The following is a 15882-nucleotide window of genomic DNA, read 5'->3' as shown; positions in this document are numbered from 1 at the left end:
TCTGAAGAAGGGTCTAGGCCTGAAACGTCAGCCTTCCTGCTCCTCTGATGCTGCTTGGCCTGCTGTGTTCATCCAGCTCTACACCTTGTTATCTCGGACACGGGGAGAATTTGCGAACTCCACACAGACAGTCGCCTGAGGGTGGAATCGAACCCAGGCGTCTGGCACTGTGAAGCAGCAATTCTAACTACTGAGCCACCATGTCTATGTCTTCTGACTTCAGGGGGAGGGATGTAGTGACTGTCATGAGGTAGGCCAGGTGGACATCATATAATATGTGTTCCCTGATTGGGGCTGCAAATCTGCTCCAACCAGTAAGCCCTTGCTGACAGGTAAGAACAACTCTAAGGGAGCTGGATTAGTGTCAAGGAATCTTCACGTGTAAATAAAAGGTGACTTGAATACTTGATACTGGCCTGTGTGGAGTTATTTCATTCAGTTAAGGGAATAGGTTACCTCACAATAAGGGTTTTAGGTGGGGAAAACTTTCAGACCAGGTGTGTTTGGGTTGAAATCTGCTTTGGTTATTCAAAGCTGAGGAAGTCTAAGATCTCAGGTGTGTTAGTCAAAGAAAAAGGCTTCACGGCTCAGAGTACCAGAACTGAAAGAAGCAGTTAAGTCAACCAACAAATTTCATAGACAAGGAAAATTTTCTCTGGATTGTGATTAACTAACTGTACAATGATGGTGCTGGCAAATAGATGCAATTTTGTTTTGCCAGTTTTTGAAATCTTTTGAACTGTGTGAAATGTGAATGGTTTCGTTTGATTTAGCTTTACCTTTATTTCATAATAAAATCCTGTTTTGTTGTTAAAATAAAGTCTGCAGCCTGGCATGCTTATGTTTCAATGGAAGACCACCAACTTAAATTAAGAAAAGACAAAATACGATTGTATCAAGCTAGATTTCACTCTGATATCGGACTTGTCCAGTACTAATATCAGCTGGAATCGTAACATTGTGGATACTCAGTTGATGAGTATATTCAAGAGGGAGTTAGATGAAATGTTAAGTTAAGAACGGAACTAAGGGCTGAGGGAAGAGTTCAAGTAAATTAGCGCTATGAGTGGCAACAAATGCTCAAATTGCTGAATCTAATCAACCTTACCTTATTCTTTCCTTAGTTATGCTCTTGTTCTTAATGTATTTATAAAGCATTTTTGGGTTTTCCTGGATTTTGCTTATCAATATATTTTCATACCCTCTTTGCTTTCCTAAGTTCCGTTTTATACTTCTCTAGGTTTTCTGCAGTGTGGCACTCTTGATGTATGTTCTCCTGGCTGGCATGCGACTGCTGTGCCACATTAATGTGGTTGACTCTTAACTGCCCTCTGGGAAATTAGGGAAGGGCAATTAGTGTTGGCCTAGCCAGCAATGTCCTCATCCCATATAAGAATAAAAAGTTATTCTCTACCCCCTGAAAACCACTCCACTGTAAACAAATGAAAGCCCATCACCACATTTTCAGGACAGCTATGAATGATTCATAAATGTCAGCGTTACCAGCAAGGATCATATCTCAGTGTCTTGGTATTCTCATTTACTGTGGTGTTTAATAATTATTTGGCTATTTTCACTTCAACAAGCCTTCAGTAAACAAAAGGCCTGCTTAATTTTAGATTGAGTTGTTTAGCTTATTTACTTGTTCAGGGATGCACCTAATAATGTAACAAAGTGTAGTGAAATGTTGGGATGTGATACTATTCTACAAATTTTCAGAAGTTCTTGTCTGTGGTTTGATGGGCTTGTACTGCATTTTCATTTTTGAATTTTTAATTTGTTCAAGAGATGTAGGCATTGCTGACAGGGTCAACGCTTATTACTTATCCCTAATTTCCCAGAGGGAAGTGAAGAGCCAACCATTTTCCTGTGGATCTAGAATCACATGTTGGTCAGTCCAGGAAGGATGGTAGATTTCCTGCCCAAAAGAATCTGATTGAACCAAATGAGTTTTTACGATGATTGACAGTGGATACATAGACACAGATAGACTAGCATATATATTCCAGATTTTTAGTGAATGTACATTTCATCATCTGCCATGGTGGGATTCAAACTATGTCCACCTCCCTAATGGACGTATAGCTCTCACAACAAGTACTTTTTCATGACTGCAATTCCTGTGGGTCTGGGTTTTAATTTTTGTCACTTGTGAGAACTGAGATAGTATTCCACTTCTGATATTTACCACCTACATTGTATGAAGGGAAAAGTAAGTGGGTAGGTTACAGGACCACTTTTTCACATACTCGATATTTGGTTAAAGAACAGGATTGGGAGATATCTCTGATAAGTTGGATGGTAATAGTGCATGTTATAGAGAGAGCTGAAAGTGAGCATGCAAATGTGATGAGAAAATAAGTTAATCTTTGCAAATCTCAAAGTTGTGCACAAACGTCAGATGGGAAAACCGTTTATAACAGTGTTTGTTCTGCCTTGTAGTGGAGTTGCTGGAATACAAGCTACAACAAGAACAGATTGTAACAACTAATTTGCAAAACACCCTGAAAGCAGAACAAGAACGAGTTACCAAGCTCCACCAACAATTACAAACTGAACAAACTTCATTGACTGAGCTGAAGTCGGACCTGTCTGAGGTCTCGGATGAACTGCAGGCTGCATTACAGACACGACATGAGCTACAACAAAACCTGCAGAAGCTCCGGTTTGTAGACCAAGATATTGATTTGTTAGATGTGATATGTTTATTTCATTTCCCCCAGGCATGATAACCTTATTCAGCTATAGCAACATAATACATAAGCTGAAATTTGACTCAAGTTCTGTTATCAGAAACAACTTGATTGCTAATTTTCTAGCAGATAAGACAAGCTGTGCAGGTATGTGTAATATAAATGTGGTTTGCCACTTGGAATCCAGCTCGACAGACAATGAACTGCTGAAAATTTCAGGTACTCGCTTGTTAAATATGTCAATGGAGTTATTGTGCAAATAGCCCAAATCAGTCCAAAACTTTAGCTATGTTTCTCTGCCCAAAAAGAAACTGAAAAGAAAACATCACACAATTTCCCCTTTATTGCTGGTTAATTTCGCAATCGGAAAGAAATCATGCAAATTAATGGTTCACCTAAGGTGGGTGAATGAGGTTCGTTGGTAAAGGTTCAGATACTTAAAAAATATCCCCTATGATCTGAGGACATATTTCTCTGCAGTCCTGGTGTTCCTTCTGAGGCATTGTTGACCTCAAAGGAGCATAAACCTTGCACTTCACAAGTGATAAATGAGATGCGCTTTGTAGTGATTGTAACAAGGTCAGCCAGCTGGACCTCATAGAATATGAATTCCCTGATTGGACCAGATTAACAGCCCCAATCAGGAAGTCCTGGCTGACACATAAAAAGGTTGAGTGTCAAAGATACTAACACTCTGGTGCCTGACTCTGTATGAGGCAGTACTATAGTCAAGAACTGCTCATGTTAAAATAAAAGGTGATTCGGTGATGGGATACCAGCCCGTGTGGAATTATTTCAGTGGTGACGAGTACAGCACAGTCTTGAGGAAACTTGCTCACAACATTCGTCTTTCGGTGGGTGAAATCATTTCTTAAATTGTACTTTTGTTTGGGAAGTTTGACTTGTTCAACCCTGCCGTTGAGGACTGGGCCTGGTATGTAGAAAGAAAGCGTTATTTTTTCCAAACAAATGACATGGTAGCAAAAATGGTGACTAATTCTCCTGACAGAAAAAGCTTCCACTCCATAGGCTGTCATTAGGAGCCTAACTTTCCTGGAGGCCAGATACTATAACCTTTCCAGAATTGACAGACTCAGTTAAGGAATATTATGACCCCAAGCCGCCTCTAATTCTGAGACACCATCGCTTTTACTCAGCAATTCAAGAACCAGGGGAATCTGCATCGGGGTTTTTGACTAGAATAAGATGACTGTCAGGAGCCTATGAGTTTGGTTCAACCCTTAATAAAATGCTTAGAGACTGTCTGGTATGCAGGATTAATGCTATGACAACGCAAAAACATCTAGCTGAAGTCCAGCTGGATTTCTAACAGGCGTTACAACTGGCATTATCATTGGAAAGTGCAGCAGATACAGCATATGAGTTGCAGGATATCCTGATGCAAATGGACAGACTCGACAATCCGACTAAGCTTGGAGAATGCCATTTGAATGCTGGCAACCTACGGAGGGACTGTAGATTGGCCCACAGCAAAGCCCCAAAACAAAGCCAAGCCTCAGCAAAACAATGAAAATTTTCTTCAGGATCCTGGCTGACAAGGCATTGTAGTTGTTGCTGAAATGTGGATGCAAGACAACAAAAAGGTCCTACTAGACATAAGTTGAGTAAAATAGCCAGTATCCAGGAGTTTGTACCCTGGAAAGTCCACCTGCATATAATTTGGAACAGTTGCTCAGCAATATCAAAATCAGAACCAATCAAGATAAACATCGGTTAAATGACCATCTGCTTCTATCAGAGCCTGATGCCAGTGTAGCCATATCAGTGAATGCAGAACCAGTTTTTCATAAAATTTGCTCTGGACTCCAACTCTTAACTTTGCGCAACACCCCAGATAGGCTGAGAACCTATACCAGGGAACCCTTATTGATTAAAGGTACAACTTTGGTTCTGGTGTCTTTTGAAAAGCAGCTGGTTCAATTACCAGTGATTATAGTAAAAGGCTCAGGCTCAAGCTTAATGGGGCAAAATTGGTTGCAAGATATTCACCTAGATTGGTTCAATATTTTTCAATTAGAAAATGGCTACCTGAGTGAAGTCCTAATTAAAAACACGAAAACTTCCAGGAAGGTCTAGGGATTATCAGAAGAGCCAGTGACTTTGCAATGTTGACCAGGAAGCAAGGCTGGCCCTGTGCCATTTGCCTTATGAGCAAAGGTAGAGGCAGAAATCAGAAGGTTGGCATATCAAGAAATCATCAAATCAGTCCAATTCACAGAATGGGCAGCACTGATCGTACTGATTTTGAAGTCTGATAGGTTAGTTTGCCTTTGTGAGGATTTAAGCAAACGGTGTACTGTTTTTTGCAGCTGGATAAATACCTAATCCCTCAGACACAGGATTTATACGCAAAGCTGTAAGGGAGTGCTGTCCTTCATGAAGGCGGACATGATCCATGCTTATTTGCAATTCTGTTTAGAACAAGATTCCCAGAAGCATGCTATAATTAATGCCCTTAAGCGCTTATGCCATTTGGGGTAATGTAAGTCTCTGAAATATTTCAGTGGACGATGGAGAACGTTTTGTAAGGTCTACTTCAGGTTGCCACTTACCTAGATGATGTCCTGATAATGGCGAAAACTAATAGGGAACATTTAGAGAACTTGGATATGGTCCTAAGGCATTTTTCCAAGACAGGCATCTGCTAAAGAAAGGAAAAAGGTGTGTTCTAGGCCCTCAGGTGACCACCTTGGACTACAGAATTGACAAGACCAGGTTACAACCATTGGAAGATAGAGTAAAAGTGATCAAAGGTGCCCCGACTTCCAAGTCTGTTCAGGAGCTTAGGTAATTTCTTGGGCTGGTAAATTATTATGGAAAGTTCATACATAACTTGGCATCCATCCTGGCATGTTTGCATCAACTCCTAAAATAGGGTCTGCTTTGGAAATGGTCTCATGAAAGCTAGGGCTTGTTTAATGAAGTGAAAAAAAAAAACCAGCTGTCATCCTGAGGTGTTGACACACCACGATCCTAAGAAAGATCTGGTATTGATGTGCGACACCTTCCCAAATGGCACAGGGTTGGTATTAGCTCATAGGCAATCAAATAGAGAGGAATGCCCAATAGCTTATGCACCCAGGACTTTGACTAATGTAGAGCATAAATGCACCCAGAAAGAAAAAGAAGGATTGATGGTCATATTTGGAGTCAGGATGTTCCACCAATTCCTTTTTGGATGGAAATTCTAGGTAACCATTGATCACAGACCCCTAGTTAGTCTGTTTAAAGAGGACAAGGCAGTACTGCCTATAACTTTGGGCTGCATTCAACCTTATAATTCCAGGAGGCCAATTAGCGAATGCGGTTGCATTGAAGTGCCTCCCATTAGCAGCCCACTGGTGGTACTCCCAGTGGATGAGTGTGTAATGATATTAAATTTTCTGGACACACTCCCACTCACAGCTGACAATGTCAGACTTTAGACACAGAAAGGTCCAGTCTTCTCCAAACTCAAATAACTGGTGTTAATGGGGGAACCAAAGGGCCATCACAACTAGAATTTAAATGTTGTTGGACCCAGAGAGACCAGCTAACAGCAGATGAAGGCATATTGTTATGGGGAGCAAAAGTGTTTGTCCAAATCGAATGTTATGGTCAAATATTAGCTGAACTCCTCCAGGGCCATCCAAGGGTCTCCAAAATAAAGATGATGGTGAGGAGTTATGTCTGGTGGTCAGGCTTGGACACAGACACAGCTGTATTGGTGGAGCAGTGCCTCGAGTCTCAACAAGGACAAAAATTACTGCCAGCAACATCCCCTACATCTGTGCAATGGCTAGGTAAACCTTGATCTCAGTTGCACATTGACTACGCGAAAGGTATGTCATTGTAGATGCTCACTCAAGGTGGTTGACCTGCTACTAAAAAGCCCCAGGAGGCTATCCGAGAGAAAGGACCAGCCTACATTCAGAGGGGGAGGGATGTAATGATTGTAACGAGATCAACCAGCTGGACCTCAAAGAATACAAGTTCCCTGATTGGGACTGTTAATCAGGTCCAATCAGACAGCCCTGGCAGACATAAAAAGTTTGAAAGACGGAAATACTGACAGTCTGGCGCCTGACTCTGTATAAGGCAGTTCCGTAGTCAAGGACTGTTCATAGGATGATTTGGTGATGGAATTTCACCCTTGGTTCAGGTAACCTCAAGTATCTACTTGTGCCGTTTTGTTGTTCCCAAATTTATTGGGGTTTGTGGGTGAGTGGTGTAAACATACTGGACCTGCAAAATTTGAAGAAACCCTTTGTTGCAAAGAGAAAGAAGAAATGTGCAAAGTGATCAAACAGATAATTCAGACAGTGCTTTCTGGCTGATGGCTGTAGATTTTTGAACGTACACTTTTGATACATGAATCTCTGGCTGTTGAGGTTCCATGTAGTGTTATACACAGTCAATGATTAGAATTGTGGAACAAAAGCAGAAATTGTAAGAGAAGTTTGGCAGGTCTGGTAGCATCGATGTAAAGATCAGAGATAGCATTTCAAGTGCAATAATCCTTCACCAAAACTTTCTGGACTCGAAACGTTAACTCAGTTTCTCTCCATAGATGCTACCAGACCCGCTTAGTTTCACTAGCACTTTCCTTTTCGTTCCAAATCTCTGACATCTGCAGTTCTTTGTTTCTTTATGGTTTTAGAGCAAAGATACTGGGCAAATTACAGTCAGTGTTTTTTATAGGGGATAAATGTTGCTGATCTAATTTTTTTTTTTCCTTGACTGTTTTCACTTCCTTGCTTGCTTATTCATCTGCCTGTACTTACTGCTGCATGTTGATTGCCTTATTTCACACCCTCTGATCCCACCCTCTAAATGTTATGTCTTTTGCCTTCCTTTTCTAATGCAAAAAGTTTGCTCTTAATCATACTTCTTTCATACCTGATTTTATTGTCCATATTCCTCCATTCTGTCTAGCATTTCTGTTGTTCTTTTTTTTTTGAATTGCGGTTTTTATTGCACATTTGCCTTGCACTTATATCGTGTTAATGTACCCTTCTCATATGTATGCCACTTCTTCCCAATTTAGAGGAGAATTGAATGCCAAAGAAAATGAATTGTTAACAGCAGCAAAGGCATTTGAACAAGAACGACATAATGTACAGCAATTGCAGACCAAGATGGAAAAGGAACAATTCCATTATAAAGAGCACAAAGAGCTAGAACGGCAAAATTATCAGGTAAGTAGGAAGTAAAATTTGAGTTTGTAATGTAGTGACTTTTCAATAATGAATGGAAGGAGGAGCTTCCTTCAATATCATTTCCTTCAATGATGGGGAAACTCAGCACGCCAATACAAACACAAAGCTGAATTGTTTGCAACCATTGTCAATCACTTTTTCCTGTATTTGTTCATGGGGTGCGAGTGTCACTGCTAAAGCAAGCGTATATTTTCCATCTCTAATTGCAGTTGAGAGAAAGGGTGGTGAATCACTATTTTCAATAACTCTTAATACACCCGAGTACTATTAGGAAGTTCAGGTCTTGACCCAAGTGTTGAAGGAATTTGAAACAGTTCCAAGTAGGTTGGGTATATGGCATGGAGAGAATCCTATGAACATGTGCGTGCTGTCTTTGCTTTTCGGTTTGGTAAAGAAAGTGGATGTTGAAGGTGCTGTAACGGAAGCTTTGGTAAGTTGCAGCAGTGAATCTTGCAAATGATGCACAAGACAGCCAGCATTGGAGAATAATTGTTTTAAGGTGGTGGATGGGCACTTCAATCTGCATGATGCTCTCATCATACCTGACACTACTTCAGGATGAGAAGTTGTGAATACAGTACACTACAATACATTATCACAAAAGCATTCGCACTTAGAGCTTAAGAGGGAGGAAAGATCGTTCAGAGGCAATGATGATCTGAGGAACTCCAACACTGACCTGGAACTAAGATGATTACAGCCATAAAGATATCCAGCCCTTTGACCTAACTCTTCCATGCTGACCGGGTATGCTTAATTGAAGTCATCCCATTTGCATGCATTTGGCCCGTATCCCTCTAAACCTTTCCTAAACCTGTCCAAGTGTCTTTTAAATGTTGTAAGTGTATCCACTTCTGCCACTTCCTCTGGCAGCTCATTCCATATACACACCATCCTCTGTGTGGAAAAAGTTGCCCCTCGGGTCCCTTTTAAATCTTTCTCCTCTCACCTATGCTCTCTCGTTTTGGACTCCGCTGCCCTGGGAAAAAGACGTTGGCTATTCACCTTATCTATGCCCCTCATGATTTTTATAAACCTCTGTAAGGTCACCCCTCCGCCTCCTACACACGGGAAAATAAAGTCCCAACGTCTCCTTCAGTCAAAGCAAGCTGCTGTGTCCTGGGCAGTGTCAAGCTTGATGGAAATTGGTAGATCTAACCTGCATCATCAAAAACCTCTCTGAAATGATTATGTGAGGAACTGTCTCGCCTCCAATTCCACACATCCTGCCCAAAATCACCTTTATTTTTTATTCACTCCTGGGACAAGGCCATTGCTAGCTGGTCAGCATTTATTGCCCCCCTCCTTCTGCTCAGTATTTTCACTGCTTTTTTTGGATGGCGTGAGGTTTGTATGTCAATATTACATGCTTTAAAAATAATAATGCGGTTTGCAGTCATCGAGAGACCGAGCCTGATTTAATGTCATGAATTACATTGTCATGAAAGGATGTACTGGCACTGGAGGGGGTGCAAAGAAGGTTCACTAGGTTGATTCCGGAGTTGAGGGGGTTGGCTTATGAGGAGAGACTGAGTAGACTGGGATTATATTCATTGGAATTCAGAAGATTGAGGGGGGATCTTATAGAAACATATAAAATTATGAAGGGAATAGATAAGATAGAAGTAGAGAGGATGTTTCCACTGGCACGTGAAGCTAGGACAAGAGGGCATAGCCTCAAGATTAGAGGGAGCAGATTTAGGACTGAACTGGGAAGGAATTTCTTCACCCAGAGGGTTGTTAATCTATGGAATTCCTTGCCCAGTGAAGTAGTTGACGCTACTTCAGTAAATGTTTTTAAAAAAGGTAGATTTTTTTTTTTGAACAATAAAGGAATTAAGGGATACGGTGAGAATGCGGGTAAGTGGATCTGAGTCCACGAAAGGATCAGCCATGATCTTATTGAATGGTGGAGCAGGCTCGAAGGGCCAGACGGCCTACTCCTGCTCCTAGTTCTTATGTTCTATTACGTTCAAAATAACTCATCATATTCAGATTCTCCTCCACTAACTCCCAATGGTTTCCTTTGTGCTAGGTATGACTCCAGATAATGGACAGTTTCACTCTGATTACTAATTACTTCAGATTTAGAAGAGTTCCTTAATACTACACACTGTCAATATCAAGAGCATTACTTTTGCCTTGCCTCAAAAATTCAACTCTCATTATTTTGATTAAAATTGTAATAAGATCTGGAGCTGCGTAGTCCTGGTGGAACTAAAACTGGCCATCAGTGAACAGGGTATTGGTGGGGCAGTGCAAGCACTGCCAATTGCTCTTTCTCTCACTTTGGTGATGGGGTAATTGGCGAATCTAAAAGTGGTCATAGTTTTTGTGGAAAGGACAAACTAGGTAAATTTTCACATTATCAGTAAAATAACAGCATTGAAGCTTATTTGAACTGCTTAGCTCAAGAGGCGACTGCTTCAAGACCACGGGCCTTCATCACTATAGCAGGGGTGTTGTCCAGTGTGCTTAGCTGTTAGCTCACATTGCATGGAGTGAATTGATTTTGCTAAAGATTGGCATTTCACACACTCGAGAGGAGACCAAGATCAACTGCCATCTTACTCTTCAGACTGGAGATGTTTGCAGATGCTTCAATCTTGTCTTTTGCACTTAAATGCCATTAGTGAAGAATGCTGCTGGCATTGTTTCATTGGACAGTATGCCAGGACTGCAGAACTTGACTGATCCATTGGTTTACATATTGCCTTCATCAATCTTGCCAAAGTATTCAACCATGCGAACAGGGGCAGGTTATTTAAGCTGTTGTCAAAAATTGGCTGCCTTCTGAAGCTGCTCACTGTGATCTCCACTTTCCATGACAACATGATGGCTAGGATCACCTATGAAATAGAAGTAGTCAGCGATTGGAAGTGCAGTAAACAGTCAGGGTAGTAGCAGACTTCAGGAGGATTCAGTTTGTAAAATGGACTGGCTTGTGCAAATAATATTTAATGTCAAATAGGAAATTTGTTATGGAAAAGAAAAGTGAAGATCTGCAAAGAAGGGTTTTGGATAGGGGAACAGCAGATTTTATTTAAATTAGGCAGGATCTGGCCACAATAGTCTAGGACCAAAACCTTATGGGAAAATCTGTAGCAGAAAAGTGGGAATGTTCAAAAATGGAGAGAGTGCAAACCCAATATGTTCCCTTTAGTATGAAATGGAGGAGCAACAAGTCCAGAGAACCCTGGATGTCGAGGAATATTCAGAACTGGATGAGAAGGAAAAAAGAAGCTATTAGTCGGTGCAAGGTAAACAAGTGGGGATGTTTTGGACCACAAATATCACCAGAGTGGAGATGTTTGCAGCCTTAAAGGACATTAAGGTGGTTAAACCCCTACACCTGATCAACTCCATCCTTGGACGTTGTGGGAGACTAGGGAAGAAATTGCAGAGGCCTTTGCAGAGATTTTTGCTTCAACTTTAGCCACTGGTGAAGTTCCTGAAGACTGGAGGGTAGCAAATGTTGTTCTATTGTTTAAGAAAGGTAGCAAAGACAAGCCAGGGAACTACAGGCCAGTGAACCTGATGTCAGTGGTAGGCAAGTTATTGGAGAGGATACTGAGGGACAGGATCAACCATCACATGGATAGTCAAGGTCTGATTAAGGATAGTCTGCATGGATTTGTGCGCGGGAAGTCATGTCTGACAAATCTTTGAGTATTTTTTGAAGAGGTAACCAAGAGGATAGATGAGGGTAGGGCAGTGGATGTTGTCTATATGGACTTTAGTAAGGCTTTTGACAAGGTCCTGCCCAGCAGGCTAGTCATGAAGGTTAGGTCACATGGGACCCAGGGAGAACTAGCTAATTGGACTGAAAATTGTCTCGATGGTAGGAAGCAGAGAGTGATAGTTGAAAGTTGTTTCTCGGACTGGACGCCTGTGACTAGTGGTGTGCCACAGGGGTCTGTGCTGTGATCTTTGTTATTTGTTTATTTATATGAATGTACAAGGCATGATTAATAAGTTTGCGGATTATTCAAAATTGGGAGGTATCTTTGATAACGAGGAAGGTTATCAAAAATTATGGAGGGATCTTGATCAGATGAGGAAGTGGTCTGAGGATTGGCAAATGCAATTCAATGCAGATAAGTGTGAGGTGTTGCACTTTGGAAAATCAAACCAAGGTGGGACTTCTACAGTAAATGGTAAGGTCCTGAGGAGTGTTGCAGAACAGAAGGACCTAAGAGTACAAGTACATAGTTTGTTGAAAGTGGCATTATAGGTGGACAGGGTGGTAAAGAAGGCATTTAGCATGCTCGCCTTTATCAGTCAAGGCCTTGAGTATAGGAGTTGGGATGGTATGCTACAGTTGTATAAGTCATTGGTGAGGCCACACTTGTAGTATTGTATACAGTTTTGGTCACCCTGTTATAGGAAAGACATAGTTAAACTGGAAAGTGTGCAAAGAAGAGTTACAAGGATGTTGCCAGGATTAGTAGGCCTAAGATATAGGGAGAGGTTGGCCAGGATAGGACTTTATTTCTTGGAACGTAGGAGAATGAGGGGTGACCTTATTGAGGTGTATAAAATCATGAAGGGCATTGATAGGGATGAGTGCATACAGTCTTTTTCCCCGGGATGGGGAATTGAAAATAGGGGGCATATGTTTAAGGTGAGAGGGGATAGATTTAAGAAGATCTTAAGGGCCAACTTCTTCACACAGGTGTGTATATGGAATGGACTGCTGAGAAAGTGGTTGAGGCAGGTGCAATAGCAACATTTAAAAAACGTTTGGATAGGTGCATGGATGAGAAGGGTTTAGAGGGATATGGACCAAATGCAGGGAATTGGAACTAGCTGAGTGGGCACCATGGTCAGCCTAGATCAGTTTGGGCTGAAGGGCCTGTTTCCATGCTGTATTCCTCTATGACTCTAAATCAACAGAGGCCCCAGTGGAATGTAGAAAGTGCAGAGGGGAGCTTAAGAAAGCAAATAGGCAAGCAAACAGGACATTTTTTTTATAATAGTAGACAAAATTGGAGACAATCCCAAGATATTCTATAGGTATATGAAAGGGAAGAGGATAACTATGGAAAGAGTCAGGCCCGTTGGGGACCAAGAGGGCAATCTGCCCCTGGAACTGGAGGACATTGGTAGAGTGTTAAATGAGTCCTTCATATCTGTTTTCTCTCGGGAGAAGGAAGATATAGGTACAGAATTCGGGAACGGGGTCCGTGAGTTCTTGAGCAAATTCATACAGAGGATGAGAAGGTAGTTCCACTTTTTCTAGAATGGAAATAGAGATGAACCATGGAAATACGGACATGTGATTCTATCATCAGTGGTAGGGAAACTATTGGAGAAAATTCTGAAGGAGAGAATTAATCTCTGTTTGGAGAGGCAAGGTTTGATCTGGGATGGTCAGCATGGCTTTGTTAGATGGAGGTCATGCTTAACAAATTGTATTGAATTTTTTGAGGTGGTGGTCAGGTGTGTAAGTGAGGATGATGTGGTTTATATGGATTTCAGCAAAGCCTTTACAAGGTCCCCCATGGAAGATTAATAAAGAAGGTAAAAACACATGGGAAACAATAGTTGTGTTGAATTTGGACTTCCAGAAGGCATTCAACAAAGTACCTCATAAAAGATTAAGTCATAATGTCAGAGCCAATGGTGTTGGAGGTAGTATATTGCATGGAGGGAGAATTGGCTTATTAACAGGAAACATCGAGTGGGGATAAGGGTTTTTTCCAGTTTGGTGATCCATGACCAATGGGGTTCCACAGGGATCAGTGCTGGGACCGCAACTGTTTACAATATAAATTAATGACTTAGGAAATGAATGTATTGTAGTCAAATTTGCAGACAACACTAAAATAAGTGGAAAGGCAGGTTGAGAGAGAGGTACAAAAAATTACTGATATTGGGTATTTTAAGTGGGCAAAAAGTTGGCAAATGGAGTATAATGTGGGGAAAAAGTGAAGTTGTTCATTTTGGAATGGAGAACAAAAGAACAGTATTATTTAAATGGAGAAAAACTGCAGAAAGCTGAAACACATGGGTATGTGGGGGTGCTTGTGCACAAAACGCAGCTAGCATAGAGGTATAGCAGATAATTGGGAATTCTAATGGAGTGTTGGCACTTATTTCAATGGGGTTGGAGCGTAAGTGTAGGGAAGTCTTATTGCAACCATACAAGGTGCTTCTGAGACCTATGTGGAGTACTGAGAGCCCTTTGTTCCCCTTAAGAGACAGTTCAGAGAAGGCTCACTCGGACGATCCTTAGTATGGAGGGATTATCTTGTGAGCAAAGGTTAAGGAAGTTGTGACTCCACTCACCGCACTTCAGAAGAATGAGAGCTGGTCTTATTGAAACATATAGAATTCTTAAGGGGCTTGACAGAGTAAGTGCTGAGAGGATGTTTTCCATCATGGGAGAGTCTAGGACCAGAGGGCATCATCACAGAATAAAGGATGTCAATTTAAGACTGAGATGAGGAGGAATTTCTTCTCTGATGGTTGAGAGTCTTTGGAATTCCTTGCCACAGAGAGCTTTGGGGCAGAGTCTTTCTGTACATTTATGGTTGAGATACTTTCTTGGTCAGTAGGGGAATCAAGGGTTATGGGGAAAGGGCAGAAAGGTGGGCATGAGGAATGTCAGATCTGCCATGATCCTATTTGAATGGTGAAATGTGCTCAATGGGCCGAATGGCCTACTCATGTTCCTGTCTCTTACGGTCTTGGCAAGTTGGATCCAAAACTGACTTAGTGACAGGGGGCAGAGGGGGAAATGAGAAACACCAGGGAATTATTTCAAATGCATCTTGTAAGAATACATGTGCTTTTTTTTTGGTTGTTTGGAATGACAATTTGGAGTTCTGTGCAGTTGGTATATGGAATCCCTTTGTAAATAGAGAACTTTGTATAAGATATAAAGAAACATCAGGTCCCTCTGAATGTAAATGCTGAACCTTATGATGATTGAATAAATCCTGACTGTTTAATTTCAGAAACTGCAGAAGGTACTTGAGGAGCAACTTGCACACAACCATCAGTTGTCCGCTGCCTTTGAAGAAGAGCGGGTGGCAAACAGCAACAGCCGCAAAGAACTCGAAGCCAAGTTATTGAACACTGAATCTTTGCTATCGCAGGAACGCAAGAAAGTAGCAGAGACTCAGGACTTGCTACAAATTGAGAGAAGTCACTTATCAGAGACGAGTGATTCCTTGGATCGTGAGCGTGATCGGTCAGAACAGTTGTACCAGCATCTGAATTCCCGACAGAATGAAACTGCTACTCAGGACCGTGCCTTTATAAAAGAGCTGCAGAGTCAACTTGAGGAAGAAAGAAAGAGGACTGTTGAACTTGCCACAATCATTGAGAAAACGCAGCAACAAGCTATTACAGCAAAGCGAAACGCTGAAGATGAATTGCAACTGTCCCGACAGGAAGTTCAGAAAGAACGGGAAGTCAGCTCCAAGCTGAGATCTATGCTTGAATCAGTTCAGACTCAGGTACAGGAGCTCAACCGCTTGCTAGAGTCTGAAAGGCAGCATAGTCTTCGCCTGCAGACTGAACGAGAGAGACTTCAAGCAAACATTCTTGCAGCTAAAGAAAAGGAGCGAAATAAGGATGATCAGCGGGATCGAGAGAGGAGACAGGAGAGGCGAGAGTTAGCTGACCATGAACAAGAATATGAGATGGTGAAAGACAGAATGGTAAACAATAAATTGGTCTGTTTCTAAAGTAAAGTTAAATTGAAATTCAAGTCAAAACTATGAAATATTTTCAATTCTCATGGATGTTTTTAAACAAAGGTTTTAAAGTAACATACATGTATGTGATTGTCTTTAACTTAATGAGACATCCCAAGTTTGGATAGTAGCAACTTATCCAAGAAACGGTGTAGGGGAACTAATAGTAATAACAGGTCATCCAGTTTGACAACACAGGTGGGTAAGGTTTTAGAAACAACAAACGGAAAATAATTAACAGGCATTTGGAAAGGTTTGAGTTAG

The 15882-nt window shown here is 41.4% G+C and overlaps 1 protein-coding gene across 2 annotated transcripts in view; it reads left to right on the top strand.

The window, feature by feature from the left end:
- pcnt (pericentrin) overlaps positions 1-15882 on the top strand; it is a 193198-nt gene that overhangs the window by 145274 nt on the left and 32042 nt on the right. For both annotated transcript variants that reach the window (XM_048598706.1, XM_048598705.1), the window contains 3 exons: positions 2443-2665; positions 7741-7891; positions 14875-15582. In XM_048598706.1, coding sequence (XP_048454663.1) covers positions 2443-2665; positions 7741-7891; positions 14875-15582 — 1082 coding nt within the window. The remainder of the gene's footprint in view (positions 1-2442; positions 2666-7740; positions 7892-14874; positions 15583-15882) is intronic.

This window comes from Rhincodon typus, chromosome 7 (assembly GCF_021869965.1).
Source record: "Rhincodon typus isolate 14 chromosome 7, sRhiTyp1.1, whole genome shotgun sequence".
Taxonomy (NCBI): domain Eukaryota; kingdom Metazoa; phylum Chordata; class Chondrichthyes; order Orectolobiformes; family Rhincodontidae; genus Rhincodon; species Rhincodon typus.
The sequence above is the reverse complement of the archived record's forward strand: the minus strand, read 5'-3'. Positions and strand labels throughout refer to the sequence as shown.